This window comes from Candoia aspera, chromosome 4, assembly GCF_035149785.1.
Source record: "Candoia aspera isolate rCanAsp1 chromosome 4, rCanAsp1.hap2, whole genome shotgun sequence".
NCBI classification, from domain to species: Eukaryota; Metazoa; Chordata; class Lepidosauria; order Squamata; family Boidae; genus Candoia; species Candoia aspera.
This window is the reverse complement of record NC_086156.1, coordinates 2,335,274-2,359,356: the sequence shown is the minus strand read 5'-3', so window position 1 is coordinate 2,359,356 and position 24,083 is coordinate 2,335,274. Positions and strand designations below refer to the sequence as shown.

At 50.3% G+C, this 24,083-nt stretch overlaps 1 protein-coding gene across 2 annotated transcripts in view; it reads left to right on the top strand.

Moving 5' to 3' along the window:
• Positions 1–21,800, top strand: part of NBEAL2 (neurobeachin like 2) — a 126,704-nt gene extending 104,904 nt beyond the window's left edge. For both annotated transcript variants that reach the window (XM_063303265.1, XM_063303264.1), the window contains 22 exons: positions 889–1,013; positions 1,566–1,686; positions 2,645–2,802; positions 3,396–3,529; positions 3,665–3,772; positions 4,468–4,563; positions 4,697–4,821; positions 5,894–6,034; positions 7,601–7,731; positions 8,389–8,498; positions 8,914–9,031; positions 9,295–9,392; positions 11,224–11,340; positions 11,562–11,651; positions 12,508–12,617; positions 12,726–12,898; positions 14,813–14,907; positions 15,457–15,573; positions 16,532–16,693; positions 17,646–17,794; positions 18,273–18,408; positions 19,349–21,800. In XM_063303265.1, the coding sequence (XP_063159335.1) occupies positions 889–1,013; positions 1,566–1,686; positions 2,645–2,802; positions 3,396–3,529; positions 3,665–3,772; positions 4,468–4,563; positions 4,697–4,821; positions 5,894–6,034; positions 7,601–7,731; positions 8,389–8,498; positions 8,914–9,031; positions 9,295–9,392; positions 11,224–11,340; positions 11,562–11,651; positions 12,508–12,617; positions 12,726–12,898; positions 14,813–14,907; positions 15,457–15,573; positions 16,532–16,693; positions 17,646–17,794; positions 18,273–18,408; positions 19,349–19,450 (2,716 nt within the window). In that variant the 3' untranslated portion in view covers positions 19,451–21,800. The remainder of the gene's footprint in view (positions 1–888; positions 1,014–1,565; positions 1,687–2,644; positions 2,803–3,395; positions 3,530–3,664; positions 3,773–4,467; positions 4,564–4,696; positions 4,822–5,893; positions 6,035–7,600; positions 7,732–8,388; positions 8,499–8,913; positions 9,032–9,294; positions 9,393–11,223; positions 11,341–11,561; positions 11,652–12,507; positions 12,618–12,725; positions 12,899–14,812; positions 14,908–15,456; positions 15,574–16,531; positions 16,694–17,645; positions 17,795–18,272; positions 18,409–19,348) is intronic.
• The last annotated feature ends 2,283 nt before the right edge of the window (positions 21,801–24,083 follow it).

Genomic DNA, 24,083 nt, shown 5'->3' with positions numbered 1-24,083 from the left:
ATATACGTTACAGTGATTAAAATAAGCTGAACATTAGGGGGAAGGAGCTAAGGAAAAAAAGAAAAAATAAGATTGGTAAAGTATGGTTATAATTCAGTCCTTAAACTTGTTATTAAATTTAGTCCACGTAGAAACCTACTGCTCCAACTTCTCATTCTTTGAATATAGAAAGTGAAAGTGGACAAGCCAACTGTGAAGATTTAAAACTGAATCTATTCTGGAAAACATTAATGGATAGAAAATACGAAAACAAATGAAGTCCTTCAGAATACATTGAAAAAGCATATGACAATGCTGAGGGTCAGCTTATCCAAGGGTGGCACATTTCTCATGGTACAGATAGACCTCACTTAATGACCACAATTGGGACCAGAATTTTGGTTGCTAAGCGAAGCAGTCATTAAGTGAATCTGACCCAATTTTATGACCTTTTGTGCTGCAGTCGTTAAGCGAATCACAGCAGGCATTAAGTGAACCATGTGGTTGTTAAGCGAATCACATGGTTCCCCATTGATTTTGCTTGCCAGAAGCTGGCTGGGAAGGTCAAAAATGGTGATCACATCACCATGGGATGTCATAAATGCAAACTGATTGCCCAGTGCCCAAATCGTGATCACGTGAGTGCAGAGACACTGTGGCAGTTGTAAGTCTGAGGACCGGTCACAGGTTGGTTTTCCCAGCATGGTCGTAAGTCTGAACTGTCACTCAATGAATGGTTGTTAAGTGAGGACTACCTGTATTAAAAATTTCAAGGTTGGCTTATCTGCAGACCCACTGCCCATGAGTACCGATGATAATGCCAGAGATGTACCAATGGTGGGACTTTCCTGAAGGGGCCTTCATGCGAACCTTCAGTTTGGTGTGCTTTTTCTGCTGGTGTCTGCCTAGGAATCCTCCTGAGATCCACTGGAAGCTGTCCAACGTGGAGACCTACTCCCGAATGAGGCTCAAGTTGGTCCCCAATCACAACTTTGACTGCCACGGGGAAGCGAGTGCCCTTCGGGACAACCTTGGTAAGAAGGGGTTGTGAGAACTGGGTGGTGCTCTGGCGCCCGCTGGTTGAAGCCATCGCCAATGCAGAGTGCTTGGTTCGTTCTGGGGTGGACGTGATGGAAAGCAGGCAGAAACCCCAGAGGGATGCTTCACCGCCAGCTTTCTCCCAAGAAGCAAATCTCCAAGCCATTAAGTCATCCAACCCCACAGCCCTTCAGGGTGAAATTGGCTCCGTGTGCCAGCGTTATGCCCCCAAGGAGAGGAAGAGTCAGGGCTACGTTAGTGCTGGGGAGGAAGGCGAGCAAGAACCAAGTTTTGCTACATCACTAGAAGGTGGGAAGGTTCAGTGAAGGAGGTGGCCACCATCCCAACCAGGTGTCCTTCAGGTATTTTGGAAACATGGCTCCCATCATCCCCATCACGTTCGTTGCCTGTATGGCAGAGCATGGGTACAGCTGAGGGCATCTTTCCCAGGCTGGGAAGCTCCAGCAGCCATCGATGGCCCACTTCTTGCTTAAATAAGGGGAAAAAAGAACCAGCCAACTTAACGATTCCACCCGGCTTCCTTCCAGGCGCGGATGGCTTGCACAGCCCGGCGGAATCCCTGCCTTTAGCGGTGGCCAAGGAAGCCAAGGTCAGCGAGATGCAGGATGACCAACTGGCAGAAGAAGACCTCTCGTTCTTGGATAATCAGTGAGTTTTGCCATGCCCCCCGGGAGGTGTCTTCTCTCGGCCCCACCAGGGTGCTAAGGAAGTGGAGGAGCAGTTCACATGGATGGGGCCAGACCTTCCTGTTTTCTCCTAATGCAGACGAGCAGAGAGGCGACAAGAAATCCTAGAACTCAACTCTACTGATACAGACTCTGATACAGTGTTTCTCAACCTTGGCCACTTTAAGATAGGTGGACTTCAACTCCCAGAATTCCCCAGCCAGCATGGGGAATTCTGGGAGTTGAAGTCACCTATCTTAAAGTGGCCAAGGTTGAGAAACACTGAATTAGAAGTCCACCTGTCTTAAAGTGGCCAAGGTTGAGAAACACTGCTCTAATAAATACAGCCAGTCCTCGTTTAGTGACCACAATTGGGACCAGCGACTCGGTCATTAAGTGAAGCAGTCATCAAGTGAAACTAACTGTGCTTACAGTCTGACTTCAGCTTTCTTCTGCTTTACAGGCCTGTAAATGCTTTACTGAAAATGCAAAATTTCTTGGCTTTACAGACCTGTCAGTGCAAGGACTGGCTGCAAAGTTACTTTTTCATTAAGGTCGTAACTGTGAACGGTCGCTAAACGAGTCAGTCTCTGAGCGAGGACTACCTCTAGCCAAATCTCAAAAGCCAGACAGTGTTTCTCCTTCCCTCCCTCTTATACCAAAGAAAATCAAGGCAGGGCAATCCTTGGGCTTCTTTCTCAACCTTTCCTGTCTTCCCAGACTGAGTTCACATTTCACTGTCGGTCTCTGTATACCTTCTCCAAGGTCCTCTCCACCTAGCTGTAGGGAGGTCCTTCGTTTTTTAACCCTCCCCAGCCCGTTTTAGGGCTTCAGTGTTCCAACCTTCCCTGGCTCAAAAGGGTGGGAGACCTGCTGGCAGTTTCCGGTGGGGATTGTGGGGAGCAGCTCCAGGGCCTGGTCAAGCTTCCCGTGCCTTTCAGCCTGGAGCCCAAAGAGCAAAGCCAGCGGGAGAAACTCCTAATTTCGGAGGACTGTGAACTCATCACCATTGTGGCTGTGATCCCTGGACGCCTGGAGGTCACCACCCAGCAGATCTACTTTTACGACAGCAACAGCGAGAAGGAGGAGACCGAGGATGGTAAGAGGGTGTAACGGCCTGTGGGGATGACCTTGGGAGACAGGAGGGAGAGGCACAGATGGGGCAGCCAGCGTGGAAAAGGTGTCTCAGCCCCCAGCAGGAAAAGGGGCGTGGGAAGCATTTCAGAAGGGACCCTCCCTAGTTTTCCAGCTAGGCCTCGTTTAGCAACCACAACTGGGACTGGCAACTTGGTGGTTAAGTGAAGCAGTCGCTAAGCGGAACAGCAACTCTGCTTACAATCCTATTTCAGCTTTCCTTCGCTTTACAGACCTGCAAAGGTCGTAAATGCGAGGATTGGTCATAAAGTGACTTTTACCGTCATAACTGCGAACAGTCGCTAAACAGGTCCATCGCTAAACGGGGGAGGAGGAAAGGAGGGGAGGAAAGGAGGGGAGAAGTACTTTCAGTCTTGCAAGATTCTGTTAATGTGACCTTATAATAAAGATAAATAATTACAGGAGACCATGCTGTATATGCAACAGGGGACCATAAAAACAATCCCTTCCCTATCAAGACTCCGTGGTTGGTGGTCTCTTCCTCCTCCCTTTGGGGCCCTGTGAAATGAACGAACGGTCTTCTGCCCCTTCTCCTAGGAATCGGGCACGACTTCAAACGCCCCCTCTCTCAGCTCCGGGAGCTGCATCTCCGCCGTTACAACCTGCGCCGTTCGGCTCTGGAGTTCTTCTTCATCGACCAGGCGAACTATTTCCTCAACTTCAAGAAAATGGTAATGGGCCGTTCCTTCCTTCCTTTCCCTTGTGAAATGTGCACGTGTGAGTGTGCGACTTGGGGCGGGTGCCATCTTGGGAGCTGGTCCCTGAACTCCTCCTAACACCCCGCCGGCTTCCTTCCGCCCTCGCAGGTTAGAAACAAAGTCTACTCAACCATCCTCAGCCTCCAGCTGCCCAACCAGATTTATCAAGGCAGCCGTTCACCGCAGGACTTACTAAAAGCCTCTGGGCTGACTCAGGTAATCCGTGTTCAAGGACAGGCAAAGGTGATCCCTCCCCGCTCGGCTGGACCACGCCTTGCCTATGCTTGTCTCCCCATTCTGGAAGAGCAGGGATCCCTTCTGATCTGGAAGCCATTGGATTGCCCCGTTCATTCATTTCATCCCTTTATAGTCCTACCTTTCTGAACCTGGGATGGAAGACCTGGACTTGGGGCATCGCTCAGTCCCAAGATGCTGCAAGAGAATCCAAAGTTTTATATGTGCTGCCGTTCCACCAAAAACGGGGTGGGGGGAGCATTTAGCTAGCCCACCTCCGAGCTTTGCTGCAGGAGATGTGTCCTTTCAGACCCGCAAGGTTCTGTTAACAGAGCCTTACAATAAACTAGAATGAGCTCATCTGGGCGTGTTTCCTGTCTGGTCCACCTGGGAAGGCTGACATCAGCCTTGTGAGTCTGAAAGTACAACTCTCCTGCCATCTCTTTACAGCCCGGGAAACTGGGGAGGGTCCCTCCCGAGCCTCTTGCTCCGCCCGTTATGCAGCTGTGGGCTAAGTCCTCCCTTATCTGACCCTTCCCTGGGCAGTGTCTCTTCACCCCCCACGTCTCCCAAGGTCTTCCTCGCATACCAATACACCCCTCCCCAGCTTTTCCCTGTTCTCATCTCCCACTGTTTTATCTCAATGGATCCCATTGCGTTCCCTCCTCCATTTCCAGAAATGGGTCTACAGGGAGATCTCCAACTTTGAATATCTCATGCAGCTGAACACAATCGCAGGGCGGACCTACAATGACCTTTCTCAATACCCCGTGGTAAGCCTCTGGGATAAGCCGGGCACAGACATGGGGGGGAGCGATGTCCTTGAACCTCCCACATGGATTCCACTACCGTCCCCTCTGGCAGCCCAAAGATGGCCCTCAAGCAGTTTTTCTCCCTCTGTTTCAGTTTCCCTGGATCTTGCAAGATTACGTCTCGGAGACACTGGATCTCAACAACCCAGCCGTTTTCCGGGACCTTTCCAAGCCCATCGGAGTGGCCAATGAGAAACATGCCAAGGATGTCAAGGAGAAGTGAGTGCAAAGTCTCTTTTCAAGCATTTCCTGCCAAAAACAGAAAATGGGAAGGGTGGAAGCCTTTTCAGGAGAAGCTAATTCTTTACAGGTAGTCCTCACTTAACAGCCATTTGTTTAGTGATGGTTCGGACTTACGACGATGTTGAAAAAAAAACTTATGACTGGTTCTCACACTGATGACTGTCGCAGCATCCCTGCAGTCACATGATCATGATTTGGATGCTTGGCAACCAGTTCGCCTTTATGACCGCCGCAGTGTCCCATGGTCATGTGATCTCCATTTTCGACCTTCCCAGCTGGCTTCTGACAAGCAAAATCAATGGGGAACCATGGGATTTCCTTAACAACCATGTGGTTCACTTAACGCCTGCAGTGATTCGCTTACTGACCACTGCATTTGGCCAAGTGTGGCCTTCCAATCTGTAGCCCTACAGCTACACTGGACTTCAGTTCCCAGAATCCCTAGCCATTGGAATTTTCGCTAGGGATTCTGGGAGCTGAAGGCCAACTCGTCCGCCCAGCAGTAGGCTGCCGAAAGCTGACCTGTGAGAACTTCCGTGGGAAAGATATGCGCCCGACCACACATGCATAGAAAGAGGAGAACCTCGGTGCACCCTTGATGAAGGAGTTGCATGGGATGGAATAAGGTTGGGGTAGCCCATGGAGGTCTCCCTCCTGGAAACAGCACAGCCCGCAGAGAAGCTGGACCGCCACGCCCAGCCTTAGTGCGGACGTGTGCACGGAGCAGAACCGTGCCGTAATCCGTTGTCATCAGACTTGTAAAAGTTATCTGGATGGGCAGCTCTGTTTGCAGCTTTTGATCTGGAGCTCCTTCGGGTTGGTGCACGCTGGTCTCGGGAATGCTGTTTCCCAGTCAGCCAGGCAGTTGCTGGACACGATCTTGGCAAAAGCGAGTTGTGCCTCTGCTGGGTGGGCCGTTGGGTCTTCGTTCCACCTCTAATGCCGGAATCAACAAATGGATTTGGGAGGCAGAGCCTCAGGGTTGATCAAGAGGTCCTCCTCACTCCGTCCTCCGTGTCAGCCTCTCCTGACCTCGTTGTGTCCTCAGGTACGAGAGCTTCGAGGACCCCACGGGCATGATCGACAAATTCCACTATGGCACCCACTACTCCAACGCGGCCGGTGTCATGCACTACCTGATCCGCACAGAGCCGCTCACCACCCTGCATATCCAGCTGCAGAGTGGGAGGTGAGAAGAAGCACGGACCCCAGACCATCGAGCCTGGTCTTGGGAGCGTCCTCGTATCCTTCCAAACACCAAGGAGGTCCAGATTTGTTCCCTTCCTCTCCTTCCTCCTAAAAAGCTGCGGGAGACCCCTCATTACATCTCATGCTGCCTGTGCTGAGGAAGGCTCCTCTGAAGGTTCTCTACCGCTTGATTTTGCCTTGCAGCTTGATGGCAGGCACGGCTCCCATCCCCGTCCTTTTTTTAAACCAGCTGGCCCTGAGGACCGGTTCTTGCACGATTTCAGCTGCCTTTAATAAAGGCATTGCTTCTGCACAGTTTTCATCTTCAGTGTGAAATCTAATTTTTCTCACTTCTGGTGAGATGGTTTCATTTGGGGGAGCGGGGGCGGTGTGGAGGCTCTAAGGTCAGCCTGGAGCAAAGACAGCAGGATCCACAGAAGGGTCAAAAGAAGCAAGATGGCCGGTCCAGCAGCGCCATCAAAGCCCCACCCATTTGTTCGTGCCCATATGTGCAAAAGGGCGTGGCTTTGAGCAGGTTGCCACACCTCTTTCCTACCTGTTTTGCCCTCCCCCCCCCTCCCATGGATCCTGCTGAGCTTAAAAGAGCTTAGTGGCTGCCAAGTTATTTTGCTCACATTACTTGCTTAGAACCACTTGCGAAAGTGGTTTGGAAAGCGTCCTAGCCACATTATTGCTACTGTTGTTACTGTTAATTAAATTTATATGCTGCCAAATCATTCCCACTCCCGACAGCTTGGAGCCGACAATGATTTCTCTCTCAGTATCTCCCAGAAGTTCGTCAAAAAGCTGGCTGCACATAGCATCATAGCCACAGTATATTATTATTGTTCTAATTATTATTTTTTATTAATTTTGCAGGCTGCCAAATCATTCTGACTCCTGGCAGCTTACAGCAAAACAAGGCAGTTTTAAAAAATCCATCGTCAGAGAAAACCAATATACTAAAACATCCATGATAAGAAAGGGGGGGAAACAATTAAAAATATACTCCACAGCTCTCATAATGCCAAAGCCCCAAACTTCGTAAAACCCCCCAAAACCCACAATTCTGAATTGCAGTGAAAAAGTTTGGCCTTTGCTAGGTCTGGTCCCAGCATCGCACTAAGTCGCGTGTTTGTTAAGCAAGGCTTGCTAAATCAGTCCCGTTGGCGAAGTTTGCAAAACGTGCTAAACCATCAATTGTGCTTGATAAACCTTGAAAGTGGTGTTCCTGCGACACACTAAGCCAGAAGCAAACCAACCACGTTTGGCTTAGGGAGGTGTCCAAACTCATCCATCTAGATGAGCTGAAATCACAGGTACCTGTCTGCACTGATGGACGTGGCACAGCTTATTTCTTGCCCACCTGCAGATTTTTCTCACCAAACCCAGCAAAACTTTGGTTTGGGAAGAGTTTTTAAAGTGTCCCACAGGGAACTGGGTTGGGTTGGGTTTGTTTGTTTGTTTGTTGCATGGAACGTGGTCAGATCAGCCGGTTTGACGTCATGCCTGCGTGCTGCATCCTTGGTGGGAATCCTTGTTATCCTGTCCCCTGTTCCTGCCACAGGTTTGACTGCTCCGATCGCCAGTTCCACTCGGTCCCTGCCGCCTGGCAGGCTCGCTTGGAGAACCCGGTGGATGTGAAGGAATTAATCCCGGAGTTCTTCTACTTCACAGACTTCCTGGAGAACCAGAACGGTAAGGAGGGTCCCCAGCGAGCGGGCTGTTCCCCTGGCCAGCCGTGTCCCTGAGATGTTGGACGCGAGATCTCAAGCCTTGGGGCCCAGGGGACTAGGCGGAGTGGCATCCTGTCTCAAAAGCGACTCAAAAATACGGAGATTTGTTGTTATATATGATTACTGCGGCAAGAATTTTATATGCTCAGCATTGGAAGAGAGATTATATACCAACAATGGAAGAACGGATGATTAAATTATTAGATTTAGCACAAATGGCAAAATTGGCATTTCTGATGAAGGATAAAAATACTTTTGAGATTAAGGAATTATGGCAACCCCTTCTTGATTACCTGCTTATAACGGAACAAAACGAAGCTATGACTATGGGTTTTTCATATTAACGAAACAGTTAAATAGTAATAATGGTAATATAAGGGTAAACAGAGAAAAGAGATTACCAAAGGCGAATATATCTATAGCTATGATAGTCGGAAACTTCACCCTTTTTCCTTTTCTTTTTTCTTAATAGAAAATACTTTTGTTTTGTTATTTTGTCTTACTATATTTCTTGTACCATGACTTTTTGTATATAGACTACTATAACTGTAAACGTATTTTAATAAATAAAGGATTTTTTAAAAAGCGACTCAACCGTCCTCTCTTTTCCCTTCCGCAGGCTTCGATCTCGGCTCCCTTCAGATATCAAATGAGAAAGTGGGGGACGTGGTCCTTCCCAGATGGGCCAACTCCCCGGAAGATTTTATCCATGAACACCGCCAAGCCCTCGTATGTGGGGCGAAGCGCCGGCGGCACAGTGGGGTGGCTGGGAAGGCCCCTCCACCTTAGGCTTTGCGAGCCGCCCGGCCTGCTTCTTAAAAGACCAGCCGCGGCTGCGAGTTGCAAACTTGCCTTGCCTTGTCGGTAACCGTGGCGTCCCTGGTGCTCTCCGAGCATGGTTTTTGCCTGCAGACGTGGCGTTACCCAACTAGGGAACGTCATCCGGGCAGCTGAGCTCCAGATCCTCCCTTCTGTTGCCTCTCCAGTTCAGGGCTCTAAATACACGCGTGGGTGTCCCCCATTTGGGAATGGCTTCCCAAGCACCCCACGGTGAATCGGGGTGGGCTGCTTTCCTGGGGAGGGAACGGGGCAAGATCAGACGCCCGTTTGACGCGTCCCGTCTGTTGTGTTGTGTCCTTGGCAGGAATCTGAGTATGTCTCAGCCCATCTGCACGAGTGGATCGACTTGATCTTTGGGTACAAGCAGAGGGGCCCCGCAGCTGTGGAGGCTCTTAACGTCTTCTGTTGCTGCACGTACGAAGGTAGGGGGGCCTTTAAGGAAGGAGCGCTCCCTTCCGGGGGTCCCGGGAGCGTTCGATCTGGGTCGGCGACCGTCTGAGTGGCTTTGCAAGAAACACGGGTTTCGTGCCGGTTGGGCAAGGGGCCACCAGAGCAGAGGGCCCGGGGTAGATGCTGCTTTAATTATTGCTCAACCCTGGATCAAAGAGATGTAAAGCCAGCTTTTTCCACCGCTGCCCTGCGCCCCGTCAGCCGTTTCTGTCTCACGCCCGTCGTTTCCACCTAGGGGCAGTTGACTTGGATGCTATCGCCGACGAAACCCAGCGGAAGGCTTTGGAGGGCATCATCAGTAACTTCGGGCAGACCCCCTGCCAGTTGCTGAAGGTACCAGGGGTTAAGAATGGCAGTGGCTGTGTCGCTGCAGACCAGGAGCAGGGGCCAAAAAAGCAGGTTCGGGAGCAGCGGGGCCAGGAACAGCAGGAGAGGAATAGCCCAGGTGTGATCGGCCTGTGTAATGATTGCCTATTCAAAATCACCATCAGACTCACACAGGGCTTTCATGGATATCTGATTTAATAATGAATAGTATGCAGGATCACAAGCAAAGCTGAGAATAGTAAAAGCGCGGGATGTCTCCCAATAAATCCCCAAGCAACTCCCAATCCCTCCCCCCAAAGTCAGTACAATTCCATGGCCACAGGTGCCCGGTTCCTGCCAGGTTAGGGTCTGGAAGACGGGCCAGCTTGGACAAGGCCTGGAATGGGCCGGGGAATTGAAGAAATGCCACCTCATTTCATTTCATTATTATTTTATTTATTTTATCATTTCATCATTTCACCATTTCATTATTTTTCCATGTTAGGTTTGACTTTTTGTTTTGTTTTATTATTTCTTCCGTATCGTATCCCGCTTCATATTTTATTTTATTGTTTTACAGTACTTGCAATTCTCCCCAATCCCAAAGAATTCTGGGCAGGGTCCAAATGAAAGCAAATAATAATAGTAATAGATAAATAAGTGAATACACTTAAAAAAAAAACACAGCTAAATCCAGATTCACGGAAGCATTTGTGGAATTTGTGGAAAGGCTGGTTAAGTATTTTCCTGGCCGGGGGTGGGGGTGGGGGTGGGGAAGGTCTCCAGCCCTTTGGGCTTGCCTTTTAAAGCTTTTGAGGACTTTTGGAAGAATTCCCGAGTTTACCCCTGGTGCAAGAGACCTGCTTCCCACCACTTGTGATACTGCTAGGGGTGGAAAGGTACTTGGACGCGAAGGGGAGAAGGTGCTTTAGATTGCTGGATCTCCCTGGGACTCCCAAGAGAATTGGTGCCCTCCAGGGGCTTGCGTGGGAGTTGCGCACTTCCAGGAAATGGGCATTTGAGCAAAGTCAGGAGCAACAGGGGGCATCGGTGGGAACTTGCCCATCACTGGAACTGAGAGGGTGCAGCAACTTCCTTGGGTGACAGAGCAAATACCAGAAGGAAAAAAAGCCAATTTAGGGAAAATGCAGGTGCAAGCAGGTGATGAAGTTGGATAATGTCTTTGCATTATGTCCCTAGTCCTTGTAGTTGCATGGAAAACAGGCAACAAATAGACGGGGTGTGAAGAGAGGGGCAAAGCACAGTACCCAGAGCTAATGATGATGCACTATGTATTTTTCACAAAGGAAGCTAAAATACTGGTAGTCCTCGACTTACGACCACAATAGGGACTGGGAAATGCGTCGTTAAGTGGGGCATTAAGTGAGGCATCATGTGATCACACCTGATTTTACAACATTTTTTGTGGCGGTGGTTAAGCGAATCACTGTGACCGTTAAATGAATCACGTGGTTCCCCATGGATTTTGCTTGTTGGAAGCTGGCTGGGAAGGTCGCCAATGGTGATCACGGGACCCTGGGATGCTGCAACCATCGCAAATACATGCCGGTTGCCAAGCGCTCGAATTTTGATCACGCAGGGACGCTGAAATGGTTGTAAGTGCGAGGACCGGTCATAAGTCCCTTTTTTCAGCGCTGTTGTAGTTTCGAACCACCGCTAAACAAATGAGTGTAAGTCGAGGACTACCTGTAGCCTTTTTGTCCCCAGTGCGCCCCTTGGGAATGCTGGTCCGAAAACTCTTTGAAACTTTGGGCTTTATCTACAGAAAGGTGGGAAATGGGAAAATGAAAAGTCCTTTTAAAATCCACAGTGCTTTTCTTCTCCATCTGCCCCCCAGGAGCCCCACCCAGCCCGTTTCTCGGCTGAAAATGCCTCCAAGAGACTCTCGCGGCAGGACACCTATTCCCCTAACGTTTTTGAGAACCTGGACCAGCTCAAGTCCTTCTTCGTTGAAGTAAGTCCTTCCCATGTTAGAATGAAAGGAGCTGGTTGGTTGTTCTGACCTAGCCCCCCACTGCTCCAGAACTGGTGGTGGGTGTAATTTTTCCCCCAGGTGGGGAGGAAATGTTGCCAGCATTGAGTTCAAACTATGCCCCAGGATTTCAGAAAGGATTGGCCAACAAAGATTGACCAAGTCATCAAAACATGATGGCTCGTCTTCTCTTCCTTGTTTAGGGCATCAGCGATAGGATCCCGCTTGTCCAGGCTGTGGTCCCCAAGAGCCAGTCTCATTCTTTCATGACTCAGGGATCTCCTGATATGATGGTAAGAGGAAAAAGGGGTCCTTGCTTCTCTCTCAGGGATTTCTCAGCAATTTTTGTAGAAATGGAGTCTGGGCAGTTGACACAGGAGGACTGGAGATCCCAAAAGAAGTTACCCCAAAAATGCTGAGTTGGGAATCTGCCTTTACAGCTTGGTTGACTGGGAGAAGATGCAGAAAGGCCTTCTTCACCCAGCACAGGGTTCATCTGTGGACCTCGTTGCCACTAGAGGGGAGGATGGGCACTATCATCAGTGGCTTTGAAAGTGAATGAATAAATTGGTGGAGGACAGGTCTGTTGAGGGTTGTGAGTCTTGAAGACACCATGTTACCTCCAGATTGGGGGCCATCTGCCTCCCAATTTGAGTTGCAGGACAACGACAACAAGAGAAGGATGTGTCTTCATCTCCTGCTTGGGAGCATCCCAGCGGTGTCTGGTTGGCCACCATGAGAAACAGAATGCTGGACTAAGAGGTCCTTGGCCTGACCCAGCAGGGCTGTTAAGTTCTTATTGGAAGGAGGTGTAGAACAGTCCCTGTTCATACAGAGCTGCTTAACTTCTGGAATTCACTGCCACAGGACATGGTGGTAGCCACTAACCTGGATGGCCTTCAGAGCGGATTGGATAGATCCATGGAGGGTAGGCCTGTTGAGGGCTACAAATCTTGAAGCCCCCATGTTACTTCTAGGTTGGCACCAGCCTGCTTGAGGGCATCCCAGACCCACCTAGATGGTCGCTGAGAGAAACAAAACGCTGGACTGAGAACGGCCTTGGCCTGACCCAACGGCCATTCTGTCCCCTCCCCCACCAACTAATCCTTCTCCCTCTTCCCTGGCTGATGTTCCTCGCCCTCTCTCCAGGTCACAGTAAGTGCCAACGGACTGCTGGGAACTCACAGCTGGCTGCCGTACGACAAAAACATCTCCAACTACTTCAGCTTCACCAAAGACTCCACCGTCTCCAACCCAAAGTGAGTCCAAGCCGCTTCCCCCCCCCGCCGGGTCCGAGGGCGTTCAGAGGAGCCCCTTCGGCTTCCTCCATGCCTTCCAACCGCTTGCGTCTTGCTTTCGCCCGCTAGGACGCAGCGCTACCTGTACGGCCCCTTTGCTCTGGGGGCAGAGTTGGCCTCCAAGACGCTGGTGATCTCTCACGATGGCAAGCTCCTCTTCAGTGGAGGTCACTGGGACAACAGCTTGCGGGTCACCTCACTGAGCAGAGGAAAGGTGGTGGGACACATCAGTCGTCACATAGGTAGGAATCCAGGTCTCCGGCTTTCCCCGCTTCCTTTCCTCTCCGCCAGCCATTTCTTGAAAATTTAATCCACGCAACGTGTGTCTGGATTGAAGAATAAGGACTCTTAGCAGGCACAGTTGAAAATATAAGCTTGAAAAACAAACAAACAAACAAACAAACAAATAAAGTGAGTTTCATCCTGACCTATTACTCAGAAGACTAACAGGACAGGAAGCTGATGTGCGTGCTTCAGAAGAGAGATTTTGGAGCAGGAAAACCAGCAGTTTTTCAACTCAGCAGGGTTGCAGGCTTCTAGATGTTTCTCGTTCCAGCTTTTCCTTTTTCAAGGTTTTATTTATTTCACAGATGGATGGGCTAGCTTTAAAGGCTGCCCAACGCCAGAATGACTTCTTTTTAGCTTAGTTTTAAAAAAAAGCAAACAGTAAAGCCCATTTGAGTCATCTAGATTACAGGCGGAGGATTACGTGATAAATTGACTTCTACACAACCATGGGACCCCACAGATATCAAACTCACAAATCAAGAACAGGCTAACTTCCTGTCCCCAACATGCTGATTTTCTGTACTAGTGATTAAAAAGTCTTCTCTCTGTGTGTGTCTGTGCATGAGATAAAGGCTCCTTGAGTTTAGCATGCCTTGTGGTGACTGCATCCATAGTTACAGACTATGTCCATCTGTACAGTTTGGTCAGCAATATCTGACCTCTCTTGCAGGGTCCCACAACTGTGAAAGCTACATTCGCACAAAGTCTCGCTGCTCAGATTGACCGAAAGAAAGGTGGTTGGGTTACCAAATCTTAGAAACTGGATAAGTGTACTTTAGCCCCTGTTTATGACTGAGTACAGGTAGTCCTCGACTTACGACCACAATTGGGACTGCAACTTCAGTTGCTAAGCGATGGATGCGGTCATTATGTGAGTCGTGCCTGATTTTATGACCTTTTTGCCATGGTCGTTAAGTGAATCACATGGTTGTTCAGTGAATCATGTGGTTCCCCATTGATTTTGCTTGTTGGGAGCTGGATGGGAAGGTTTCAAATGGCAATCATGTGACCCTGGGACACCGCATCCGTCACAAATATATGGCGGTTGCCAAGAGCTCAAATTTGGATCACGTGACTGTAGGGATGCTGCAATGGTCATAAGTTTGAGGACTGGTCATAAGTCACTTTTTTCAGCGCTATCATAACTTCAGTCGTTAAATGAATGGTCATAAGTCGAGGACTACCTTTATATTAAGCTGGGAGCTTCTGAGGTCTCTGATCTTTTTCTTTACTGTCACTTGATGTCAGGGAGATATTCCTCCCTTCTAGCCAGATATGGAAGGAAAGTGTGTCTGTTCTGCCCTGCAGTATTTTGCAAACAGTCATCCTTGTTCCCAGGCACAGAGAATCCCATTACAATATGGAAAAGATTTACAATTGCCTTTTATTTTTCAACATGCAGTCGAGACCGCAGCTTAGTGGTCTCCCATCCAACCTGGTTCAATCCTATTTACCATTTTTGTAGTGAAAGTTGACTAGGGGTTAACCTTCCAATTCTGTATACAGACCTGGGATTGGTGGTCTCCCATCCAAATCCTATCCAGAACTCGCCTTGCTTAGCTTTCTGAATATCAGCCAAGCCCAGCTTGGAGTTCTCCTGTGGTTCAAATATGTAGAGACAGATATCTCCGCATTGAAAGATAAGGCATCTTGAGATTGCCTTTCTTCTGCAGTTGAGACCTCTGTGCCAAGAGATGTTCAGTCAGCAGGACCCTTAGTCAGTGCTTTGCCACTTTTAATCGGTAGCTAGAGATATCTTTCATGGCGCGCTGGCGTTTCTCCTGCACTGAGCTCCTGAACCCCGTTCAGACCGTTGGCCTTGCATTTCTCCTGGGCTGTGGCTGGGATCTTCTTTCCTTTCCCAACAGATGTGGTCACTTGCCTGGCCTTAGATCTGTGTGGAATCTACCTCATTTCTGGATCGCGAGACACCACCTGCCTGGTCTGGCAGGTCCTCCAGCAGGTAAGACGGCCCCCTGGATCACTCCCTCTGGGGCTGATTGCAGAGATTCCCTTCCGTCACGGCTGAGATGATCCCAGGCCTCTGGTGCTCTCCTCCAGCACTTCCGACATTCCTCATGACACGTCCAGGAAGCCCATTTTCAGATTCTGCTACCTGGACTGGATAGGCATCTGTCTGCCAGCCCTCCAGGGTAGACCAGACTAGGAAACCAAATGCACGCTAATATTACCTTTATTACAAGGTTATAGGAACAGAATCTTGCAAGTGTGGATGTTCAGAACCCTTCCCTCTGTTTATCTTCGTGAGAACTAAGGAAGGTCTTCTCTGAGTCGCCTTCTCAGATTACAGTTCTGGCCCGGACTCAGATTTCTCTTATCTGAGCATTGTCTTGATTCAGCTCTTCCTCCTGTTCCTCGAGGTCATTCCTTCTTCCCAGTACATCTCTCACAGATGGCGTAGCGAACCGTGCAGCATGCGGGGGGTTGGACTTGGTGACCTCTAAGGCCCCTTCCAACTCTGTGATTCCATCTTTTTTCCTTCCCCGCCCAGGGTGGCCTGTCTTGCGGCTTAGCACCCAAGCCAGTCCAGGTCCTCTACGGACACGAAGATGAAGTCACGTGTGTCGGCATCAGCACGGAGCTGGACATGGCTGTGTCAGGGTCCAAGGTAAAGACTTTGCTTTCTTGGTACGGCCCAGGGATTAACCACATCTGCTTGGGAGCCTGGATCAAAGCGTCGTTTGGCAGGTGACCCAGGAAGTCATAAAATCAGCATTTCTCCCTGAATCAGGCTGTTTGACATACAGGTAATCCTCGACTTAACGACCACAGTTGGGACCGGAACTTCCATCGCTAAGTGAGGCAGTTGTTAAGTGAGTCACGCTTGATTTTATGGTTTTTTTTGCCATGGTCATTAAGCAAATCATGTGGCCATTAAGAGAATCTGGCTTCCCCCATTGACTTTGCTTGTCGGAAAGTGGCTGGGAAGGTCGCAAATGGCAATCATGTGACCCCGGGATGCTGCAGCTGTCATAAATACATGCCAGTTGCCAAGCACCTGAATTTTGATCACATGACCGCAGGGACACTGCGACAGTCGTAAGTGCGAGGACTGGTCGTAAGTCACTTTTTCAGTGCCATTGTAACTTCAAACAGTTGCTAAATGAATGGTCGTAAGTCGAGGACTACCCGTATGCTCAAACAGAAAGTGATTCCTTTCCTAGCATGATTTTCAGAGTTGTCCTTAGCAAAATTTATTGACAAGAAAGGGATGGGGTTACAGGAATTCCAGCAATTGATATATTTTTTACTTATCCACACGTCCACTGGGATGGACACATTCTCATTTTCTTTCAGGCAGCCTTGCGCACGAAGGTGGTCTTCTCACTAATCTGGGGGAAGCGGGTAGCCAGCTATTCACACCACGGTCTGAGAAGTAACCACGACACACTGTGGCCCTCACCCATGAAAGCACATAGTTGGACCCTCACCAGTTAGGGAAACCAATTTCCCAGAATTCTCCTCCTCTTCCGTTCTCGCAGTTTCTCCTTTCCCTGCGGATCCCGTGGGCATTCTCGCTGGGCAAAACCCTGATTTTGAATGTGTTTTCTGCCTCCCCCCATCAGGACGGCACCATCCTTGTGCACACCATCCGCCGAGGGCAGTTTATGAAGTCACTGAGGCCCCCCTGTGAAAGTTCTCTGCCGGTCACCATCTCCAACCTGGTTGTGGGTCACGAGGGGCAAATCGTGGTGCAGACAATTGTGGGGGGGAGAGCCTCCCTCAAGGTACGGCCTGTGAGCAAGGGAGGGGGGCAGGCACGCCTGGATATCCGTCCTTAGCAGCACTGACGTTAAGCGGCACTTTGGGGAATGCAGCAGATAACTTCTCCTGCAATCTCAGAGAAATTACTGATTGCAACCTTATGCATTATCTGTTACGCTGTTCTCTGTGTCTGCTACTCCCATGTTCCTTTCATGCTGCTTTATACTGTTTGACTATAATTGTACTTTAGATATATTTAAAATTACGGCACACCACCCAGATAACTTATTAGAGGGGATTCTGTAATAATAATACAGTACTTAAGTACATTCACGCTTACAAGACTGACGTCAGCCCTTCAAGGTAGACCAGAGCAGGACACCAGAGTCTTGAATGCTTCCTTCTTCCTGCTACATAACCCCAACTTGAACCGCGCTGGAAATACGTGGTAGGCCAGCGCGGCTCCCGCACTGGTGGCATCACGTGGCAGGAACAAGCCTGTCCGTCGGCAGACGGGCTGCTGTGCTTTTACCAATGGAAGTTTTGGGGGGGTCCTCAAGGGCAGCTCCAAGTAAAGGAAATTGCAGTAATCCACACAGGAAATGAGAAGGATGCGTGTGACCATCTTCAGTGCCCCTGTTCTGTGTATGGTGCTTTTGGCACACCAGCCTAAGCTGGACCGAGATCCTCCCAGCCATGGGCTCTGCCTGCTGCTACAGAGGACCCCCGAGTCCACGTCACAGGCCTGCTCATCTTGGGGAAGTGCCACTCCACTGAGCGTCAAAGATGTTCCCACGTTCGGTGGCACCAGGGAACAGAGCAAGCGCCAAGCTCTGGTTCAAATCACTTGCTTGGCAGGGACCAAGTTGCAATTCCGTTTCAGACCTGGGCTGATGGGGGTGTGGGGCAAGGTCGACTGCACCGCTCTTGGGCCTGCTCGGCTAACCCCCCGCTTCCCCTTCTTCCCCCTCCCAGGACAAATTTGCCCTCCACCTCTACTCGGTCAACGGCAAGCACCTGTCTTACGTCCCTCTGGACGAGCAGGTGACCTCGATGTGCGTCACGGAGGACTTCGTTGTGCTGGGGACCCTTCAGTGTTCGCTGCAGATCAGGGACCTTCGGAGGTAGCCATCTTCTCCTTCCTCAGTTTCTCCTTTTTGACACACGGGTCCCCTGTCCTCTTGGTGGGACCCATGGTACCCGTGCTTCGGTATTCAGAGGAGACGCCGGAGTTGTATGTTTCCCACCTCGCTCTACAGGGGAACCACGTGTCCGATTTTTGGCAGCCGTGGGCAGAGGGGACACTAGGGGACACAACCAGAGGCCCTACCCCCGGGGTCTTGCAACCTGCAGAGGCTGCCCGTGGAGGCTGCCTGGCCGTATTGCTGAATGCTTTGAAGAGGTTCAAAGGGGCCTCATCCCCGATTTGATCCAGCTGGGCTCCAGTGGCACATGCTCGCTCAGCAGCTCCTTTCCACCGGGGGGAGTCCAGATGAGATGGGCAGGATGCGATGCGTGGTTTCCGTTATCCCGAAGGTGCCAGGCTGGGAAGTTCCTCTGGTTCTCCCCCCGGGTCTTCCACTCCATCTTCTCTCCTTCCAGGCTGCAGCCAGCCATTCCCTCCCTGGTCATGAAGGTCCCCATCCACAGCGTCTCCGTGACGAAAGAGAAGAGCCATATATTGGTGGGTCTGGAGGACGGGAAGTTGATTGTGGTCGGCGCAGGGCAGCCTTCGGAGGTGAGTGTCGGCCCCTCCGCCTCCCTCAGCTCAGTTCCCGAGGGCCAGGAGTCGGGGGCCGCAAGAGCACATTACCAGCTCCTGCAGAGACGTGCTGAAACTCCGGGAGGGATGTGAGAGTGGCCCCATCTCGTTTACGTTGCACATTTCCTAGCCTTGGGAAATGGAACCATGTCAGAATGGAAGGAGCTGGAAAGGAGCAGGGATATTCAGTTGATTGCCTTGGATGAGCACTGATAGAGCTAGAGGTAGTCCTCGACTTATGACCACAATCGTTGCTAAGTGAGGCAGTTGTTAAGTGAGTCGTGCCTGATATTACGACTTTTTTGCTGCGGTCGTTAAGCAAATCTGGCTTCCTCCATTGACTTTGCTTGTCAGAAGCCGGCTGGCTAGGTCACAAATGACAATCATGTGACCCCAGAATGCTGCAACCGTTGTAAGTGTGAGCTGGTTGCCCAGCGCCTGAATTTGATTACGTGACTGTGGGGACGCAGCAATGGTTGTAAGTGCGAGGACTGGCTGCAAGTCACTTTTTTCAGCGCCATTGTAACTTTGAATGGTCGCTAAACGAATGGTCGTAAGTTGAGGACTGCCTGTATTCTCAATGGCACCTTGTTTTACCTCTTGGGAAAAGTTAGGTCTCTTTCCACATCTGGGAGCTGTTTTCTGAGGCAACCGTACTCTTCCTTCCCAACTCCACCTCCTAAACTGGTCTCCCAGGTGAGGAACGTTCCAAACAGTATTGAGCCATTTCATCCCCAGCCATTGGGGTGGCAGGTGCTGCAGTCCAGACCACCTGAAAAGGCCACACGATGGTCCCGATTCTGCTTGGCACACCAGGCCCTGCCTTGGCAGAGCAGACCCACAGCAGCGGTGAGGTCCCCCTCGGGGTGCTTCTGGATCCTCCTTCCCCACCTCTCTCCTTCTCCTCCCCCCCCAGGTGCGGACGGGGCAGTTCCACCGGCGGCTGTGGCGTTCCACGCGGCGCATCTCCCAAGTGTCCTCGGGCGAGACAGAATACCATCCGACGGAGTCCAAATAGCGGCCTCGTTTTTAACCTTCCCGTTGCCTTGCAGCCGCCTCTGCTGCCCCACAGGACGCCGGGCCGTTCTGAGCGGGTGTCCAGCCCCGCGGCTCTTGGACCCTCTCTTGGCGCCGCCCCCCAAGTTTCGTGGCCCGCAGGGATGGCCCGTGGACACTGACTGAGGACTCCCCAGAAGCCAGAGCCTGCACACGTCCGGGGCAGGCTCCTGAACGCAGCGTGTCCAGGAGGACAATCGGGCGGGGTGGGGCGGCTTTCCTGAGCCCATCCGACTGTTCCCCACCAATCAGTGCTGTGACTACTGTTGATTCCTGCGGAGCTTGAAGTGGCAAGCGTTTGTATTTGTTGTCTTACACTGGAGAGCGCGCACGCCGGAGGACCATGGAAAGGCTGCAGGAGTGTGTCTGCCCCCTCCCACTGTGTGGCAGAGTCGGGGGGCAGGAATAGCACCACAGACACCCCCCAGCCTCAAGACTGCGGTCTGGTCTTTCGCTGGTGGCCTTAAGTTGCACTACGCAGAAAACCTGCACCCCAGGCTGAGGCCCCCTGCTCTCCTTTGCCCCAGCTGGTGAGAAGCCCTCCTGGTCTCTGAAGAAAGCTTTAATGGGGAGCCAGGAGGACCAAGCCCAGGAGATCTTGATCCCAAGCTGGAAGCCGAGAAAGGCAGGCAAAGCGGGGAAGCCCACAAGCATTACGCCAGAGATGGGGTGGGAGGTGAATCCGCAATCTCTTACGGTGTGCAAAAAGGGGAAGGGGGGTGACTGGCTTCCACCACCAATCTGGAGACAGGTTGGCTTGGTACTGGAGACCCTCCATGGCCAGTTGACTCTTGGGAGGTGGGAGGCCCAGACGTTCATTGGAGGCCGTCTGTTTCCAGTGCCAGCTGAAGCCTGGGATGTCCTGGGTACCTTCATTAGCAATAAAAGCCATCCTTGGTGCCCATGTGTCATGACCCAGCCCTGCCTAAAGGCCTTATGTTTCTCTGCACCCCGAGAGGAGGGAAAGACCCCTGGAGTGGAAGACGGGACCCAGAATGGTCCCCTCAGCCAGTTGTCCTCTTGCAAAGCACCCCTCCCATTTCAACCCTTTACTCCTCACCCTCAGAATAGCCCCAGGTAGGAACTAGCTGAGCCATCTTATCCAAGGTCTGGCTGGTGGAAGCGGGTAACTCTGCTGCACCCCTGAGGTGCTTTGTGGAACAGGCGTGGTCCTCCTCTGAAGCACCTGTTGATACCTGCGGTTCTAACCATCCACACATGGAAGAGGGCCGTAACCACGGAGGAGGGAGAAGGTTCTGAGATACCAGAAGCCACGTGGGCTTCACGGCGCTGAATCGGAACAGATTCCCAGCTGGAAGGAGAACATTGGCTTTGTCCTGCAGAGCATCAACCTTCCTGTTCTTGCTGTGGTTTTGGAAATCTTCCCAAGCCCAAGAATCGCTCCACAGTTGTGTTTTTCCCAACTGCCCAGCCTTCTTGGGGTTCATCCCATCTCTTCACCCACATGGATGACAGCACCTCTCTCCCCGCATTCAGTTCACTAAACTTGTTAGCCTGGTGATCCTTCTTCCACTCACATGTCTGGATTTGCCTTATGGTTTAGCCCCACTTCTGTGGCTACAGAGGGCACACTGATGGGATGAATGCCCTGGAGAAGAACTGGTACCCATCGCCAGCCTCATGTAGCTTCCTTGTTGGATTTTGTTGTCTTCTGCTGTGTCTTCATCCCAAGGGAGAACACACGTTGTCCTGCAGGTGCATCACTGACCTTTGGCTCTTAGAAGATCCTCAGTTAGCCCTAGAGAGCAAATCCATTCTTTCATCTCCAAGCTTCTGCAGTTTTTATCATGCTCTTAAATCATTCCACAGACCCTTCCTTGGCTATCCTCAGTTGCTACTGCCTGTTAGGAAGAGGGGGAAGAAGGAGGGGCCAGCTGCTAACCTGGTTATTTGCAGATGAGAAATCTTCCCAGTCCTTTTCCTCCCTTTAAAAGCTGGCTCAGATACCTATTGGGATGCATTACTGCACCCCAAAAGTGATGCACTAGGAAGTTCAAAAGAGTGCTTTGTCTTTTCTGGCCCACAAATTCATCTTTTCCTGCACAGAGGGAAACAGGTTCAGACTATCCATGTTTTATCATCTTCCTTCCTCTCTCGTTTAGAGAAAAGGCCAAGGATTTTCTTCCCCTAATTAGCATTCTCCGGGGGGCCTAGACTACGACTCCAATCATCCCCAGCCAGAGTGTGAGTCCAACCCCATGGGAAGGCGCCAGGCTATGCACAGTTGATCCAGTCTCTGAACGCATTTCTCTAACCTCCCACCCACCTCAGTGCTTCTCTTTTGGGGGGGGGGGGGAAATCTGGAGTAAAGACCAATTTCCACCAAGTGCAATATTTGCATTTTGGAGAAAAAGAAGTCTTTTTTTCCTGAATGTCCTGCTGTGTCACCTTTTTCTCTACCAAACTTCTAACTGTAAAAAAAACCTGTTTTGTAACTTGTATGAATATTATCCATCCAAACTTTTCTACTGGTTTTTGTATTTAAAGGAAGAGAGGGGTTACTTCCTGGTTTTTCTGGCCCCTCCTGGCTTTACGGGAGCAAAAAAGCGAGCAAGGCGGAGTGTGGATTTGTCCTTTGACCGGTGTGAAATTTAAAGTAGTGGGGGGTGGGCAGTCACAAATGTCTCATTGCGGGCTGTTGGCTGGCGTACATTTCCTGCTGTCCTAAGATTTTGGCCGGTTCGTTTGAGAGAATTGGGGTCGTCTGGCTTTATTTGGGGCAGGGTGGCCTTAGGCTGGAGATACAAGGCTGAACCTTTTGAGGGACTTGCAAGAAAGTGACTTTCTGCATGTGGGCACAGCGTGATACGCCAGCGTGTCCTTTCCATGTGGACATGTGTGTTTTGCACAATCTGTATCGGTGGTGGTGGTGGTGAAGATCCATCCATCCTTCCAGGCTATTGCATCATTCTTGGCATGGGGGTAGGGGGGGAAGAGGAAAAAGCGAGGCTCACTTATTTCTCTGTAGCCCCATAAAGGGTCACTGCCACCCTCTCTGTGGCAGGACCTTTCCAAGAAGGGACGTCCTTAAGGAAGACATACCTGAATGGCAGCCTCCAAAAACGATGCAGAAGTCGGTTAAAAAGAGGGAATGTGCTCATATAGCATGCTCCGGAGTTATCCACACTTTGGACTTGCGTAGGAGCATATATTGCAGTGTTTCTCAACCTCAGCGATTTTAAGATGTGTGGACTTCAACTCCCAGAATTCCCCAGCCAGCGGTGCTGGGGAATTCTGGGAGTTGAAGTCCACCCATTTTAAAGTTGTCAAGGTTGAGAAACACTGATATTGGTTGCAAAAAATGCTTTAAGGGTTAGGCTTATCAGAAGGTTACTTTTCCTGTTTTAAGAGAGACTTGGGACTTGTGTTTTGCAATAAGCAAATCAATAATAAATGAAACACGGATCCGTAGGAACGCAGCATTTAAATGCGTCTGTTGAAAACCAAACTGCAAGTAAGAAGTGTTACCGGCACCCTTGGAGGTGGCTGGGAATCGCTCCATGTTCTCTGTAGAGTAGAAAGTCTGTCCTATTTAATAAGGCCTGTGGGACAGGACAAATCCACAAGAGACTCCACTGCTTGGCTTTTTTTTCCACACACACACAAAAAAGCACAATCTGAACTTTTAAATAAAAAAAAGTATGCCTTAAACTTGAACGTGACTGCTTGCCTTGAATTCTACTGGTTCTGCCCCACAGATTGAGGGTATCCTGTTCACCTGACTTTAAATAAACTGCTGAAAAGGAAGGGTGGTGTTGTGTTGTTCTTGGCTGTCCTGTGACAGCTTTATTGTGGTTCCAGGTTCATGTTAGAAACACAAAAACAAGGCAATTATCAAATCAGGGCATTCCACCAAAGGGCGAGTTAACTCAAGCACACAGTATGCCTATAAACATTTGCTGTAGAAGAAAATATCCAGAAAATAGAAGGAATGTCCAGAAAATAGAAGGAATGTAGGCAAACCAAGTGGAAAACTGTACTTGTGATGTATGAATACGTGTGTGTGCACACAATGCCACCACAAAGGATTCACCCAGTTAGTGACAATTCTCATGTAGAATCATAACTTTTATCAAGGATTGAGCACTGGGCTGCCTTTTTAAATTGCTGTTACCTGTAAAACGTACCAAAGATTTATTCTCCCAGGCTAGATGACTACTAGGGAAACGACCTACCTTACATCCCTGTAATAATTGCAAAAAAAAAAAAAAGGCAAAGAATCCACAGGAATTTCCCCGCACAGGGGAAAATGCTTATTATGGGATGCTCATGAAGTCACCATTCAATAGGGCAGTGTTTCTCAACCTTGGCAACTTTAAGGCGTGGACTTCAGCTCCCGGAATTGTCCAGCCAGCTGTTCATCGCTTGCGTCCCTGCTAGAACGGCCGCAGCGGGAACCCCGCTAGCCTCTTTCACATCGGCAGGTGGCGCTGTTGGCAGGCTTAGTCTCCCTTGGGGGAGGGAAAAAAAACCGGAGCCCGAGCCAGGCCAACCACTGCATTTATTAGCATGGCGCAGGCGCACTTTCCTCCCCTTCCCCTCGGAGCATTTCTAGGGTTCTCTGGTCCCAGCGA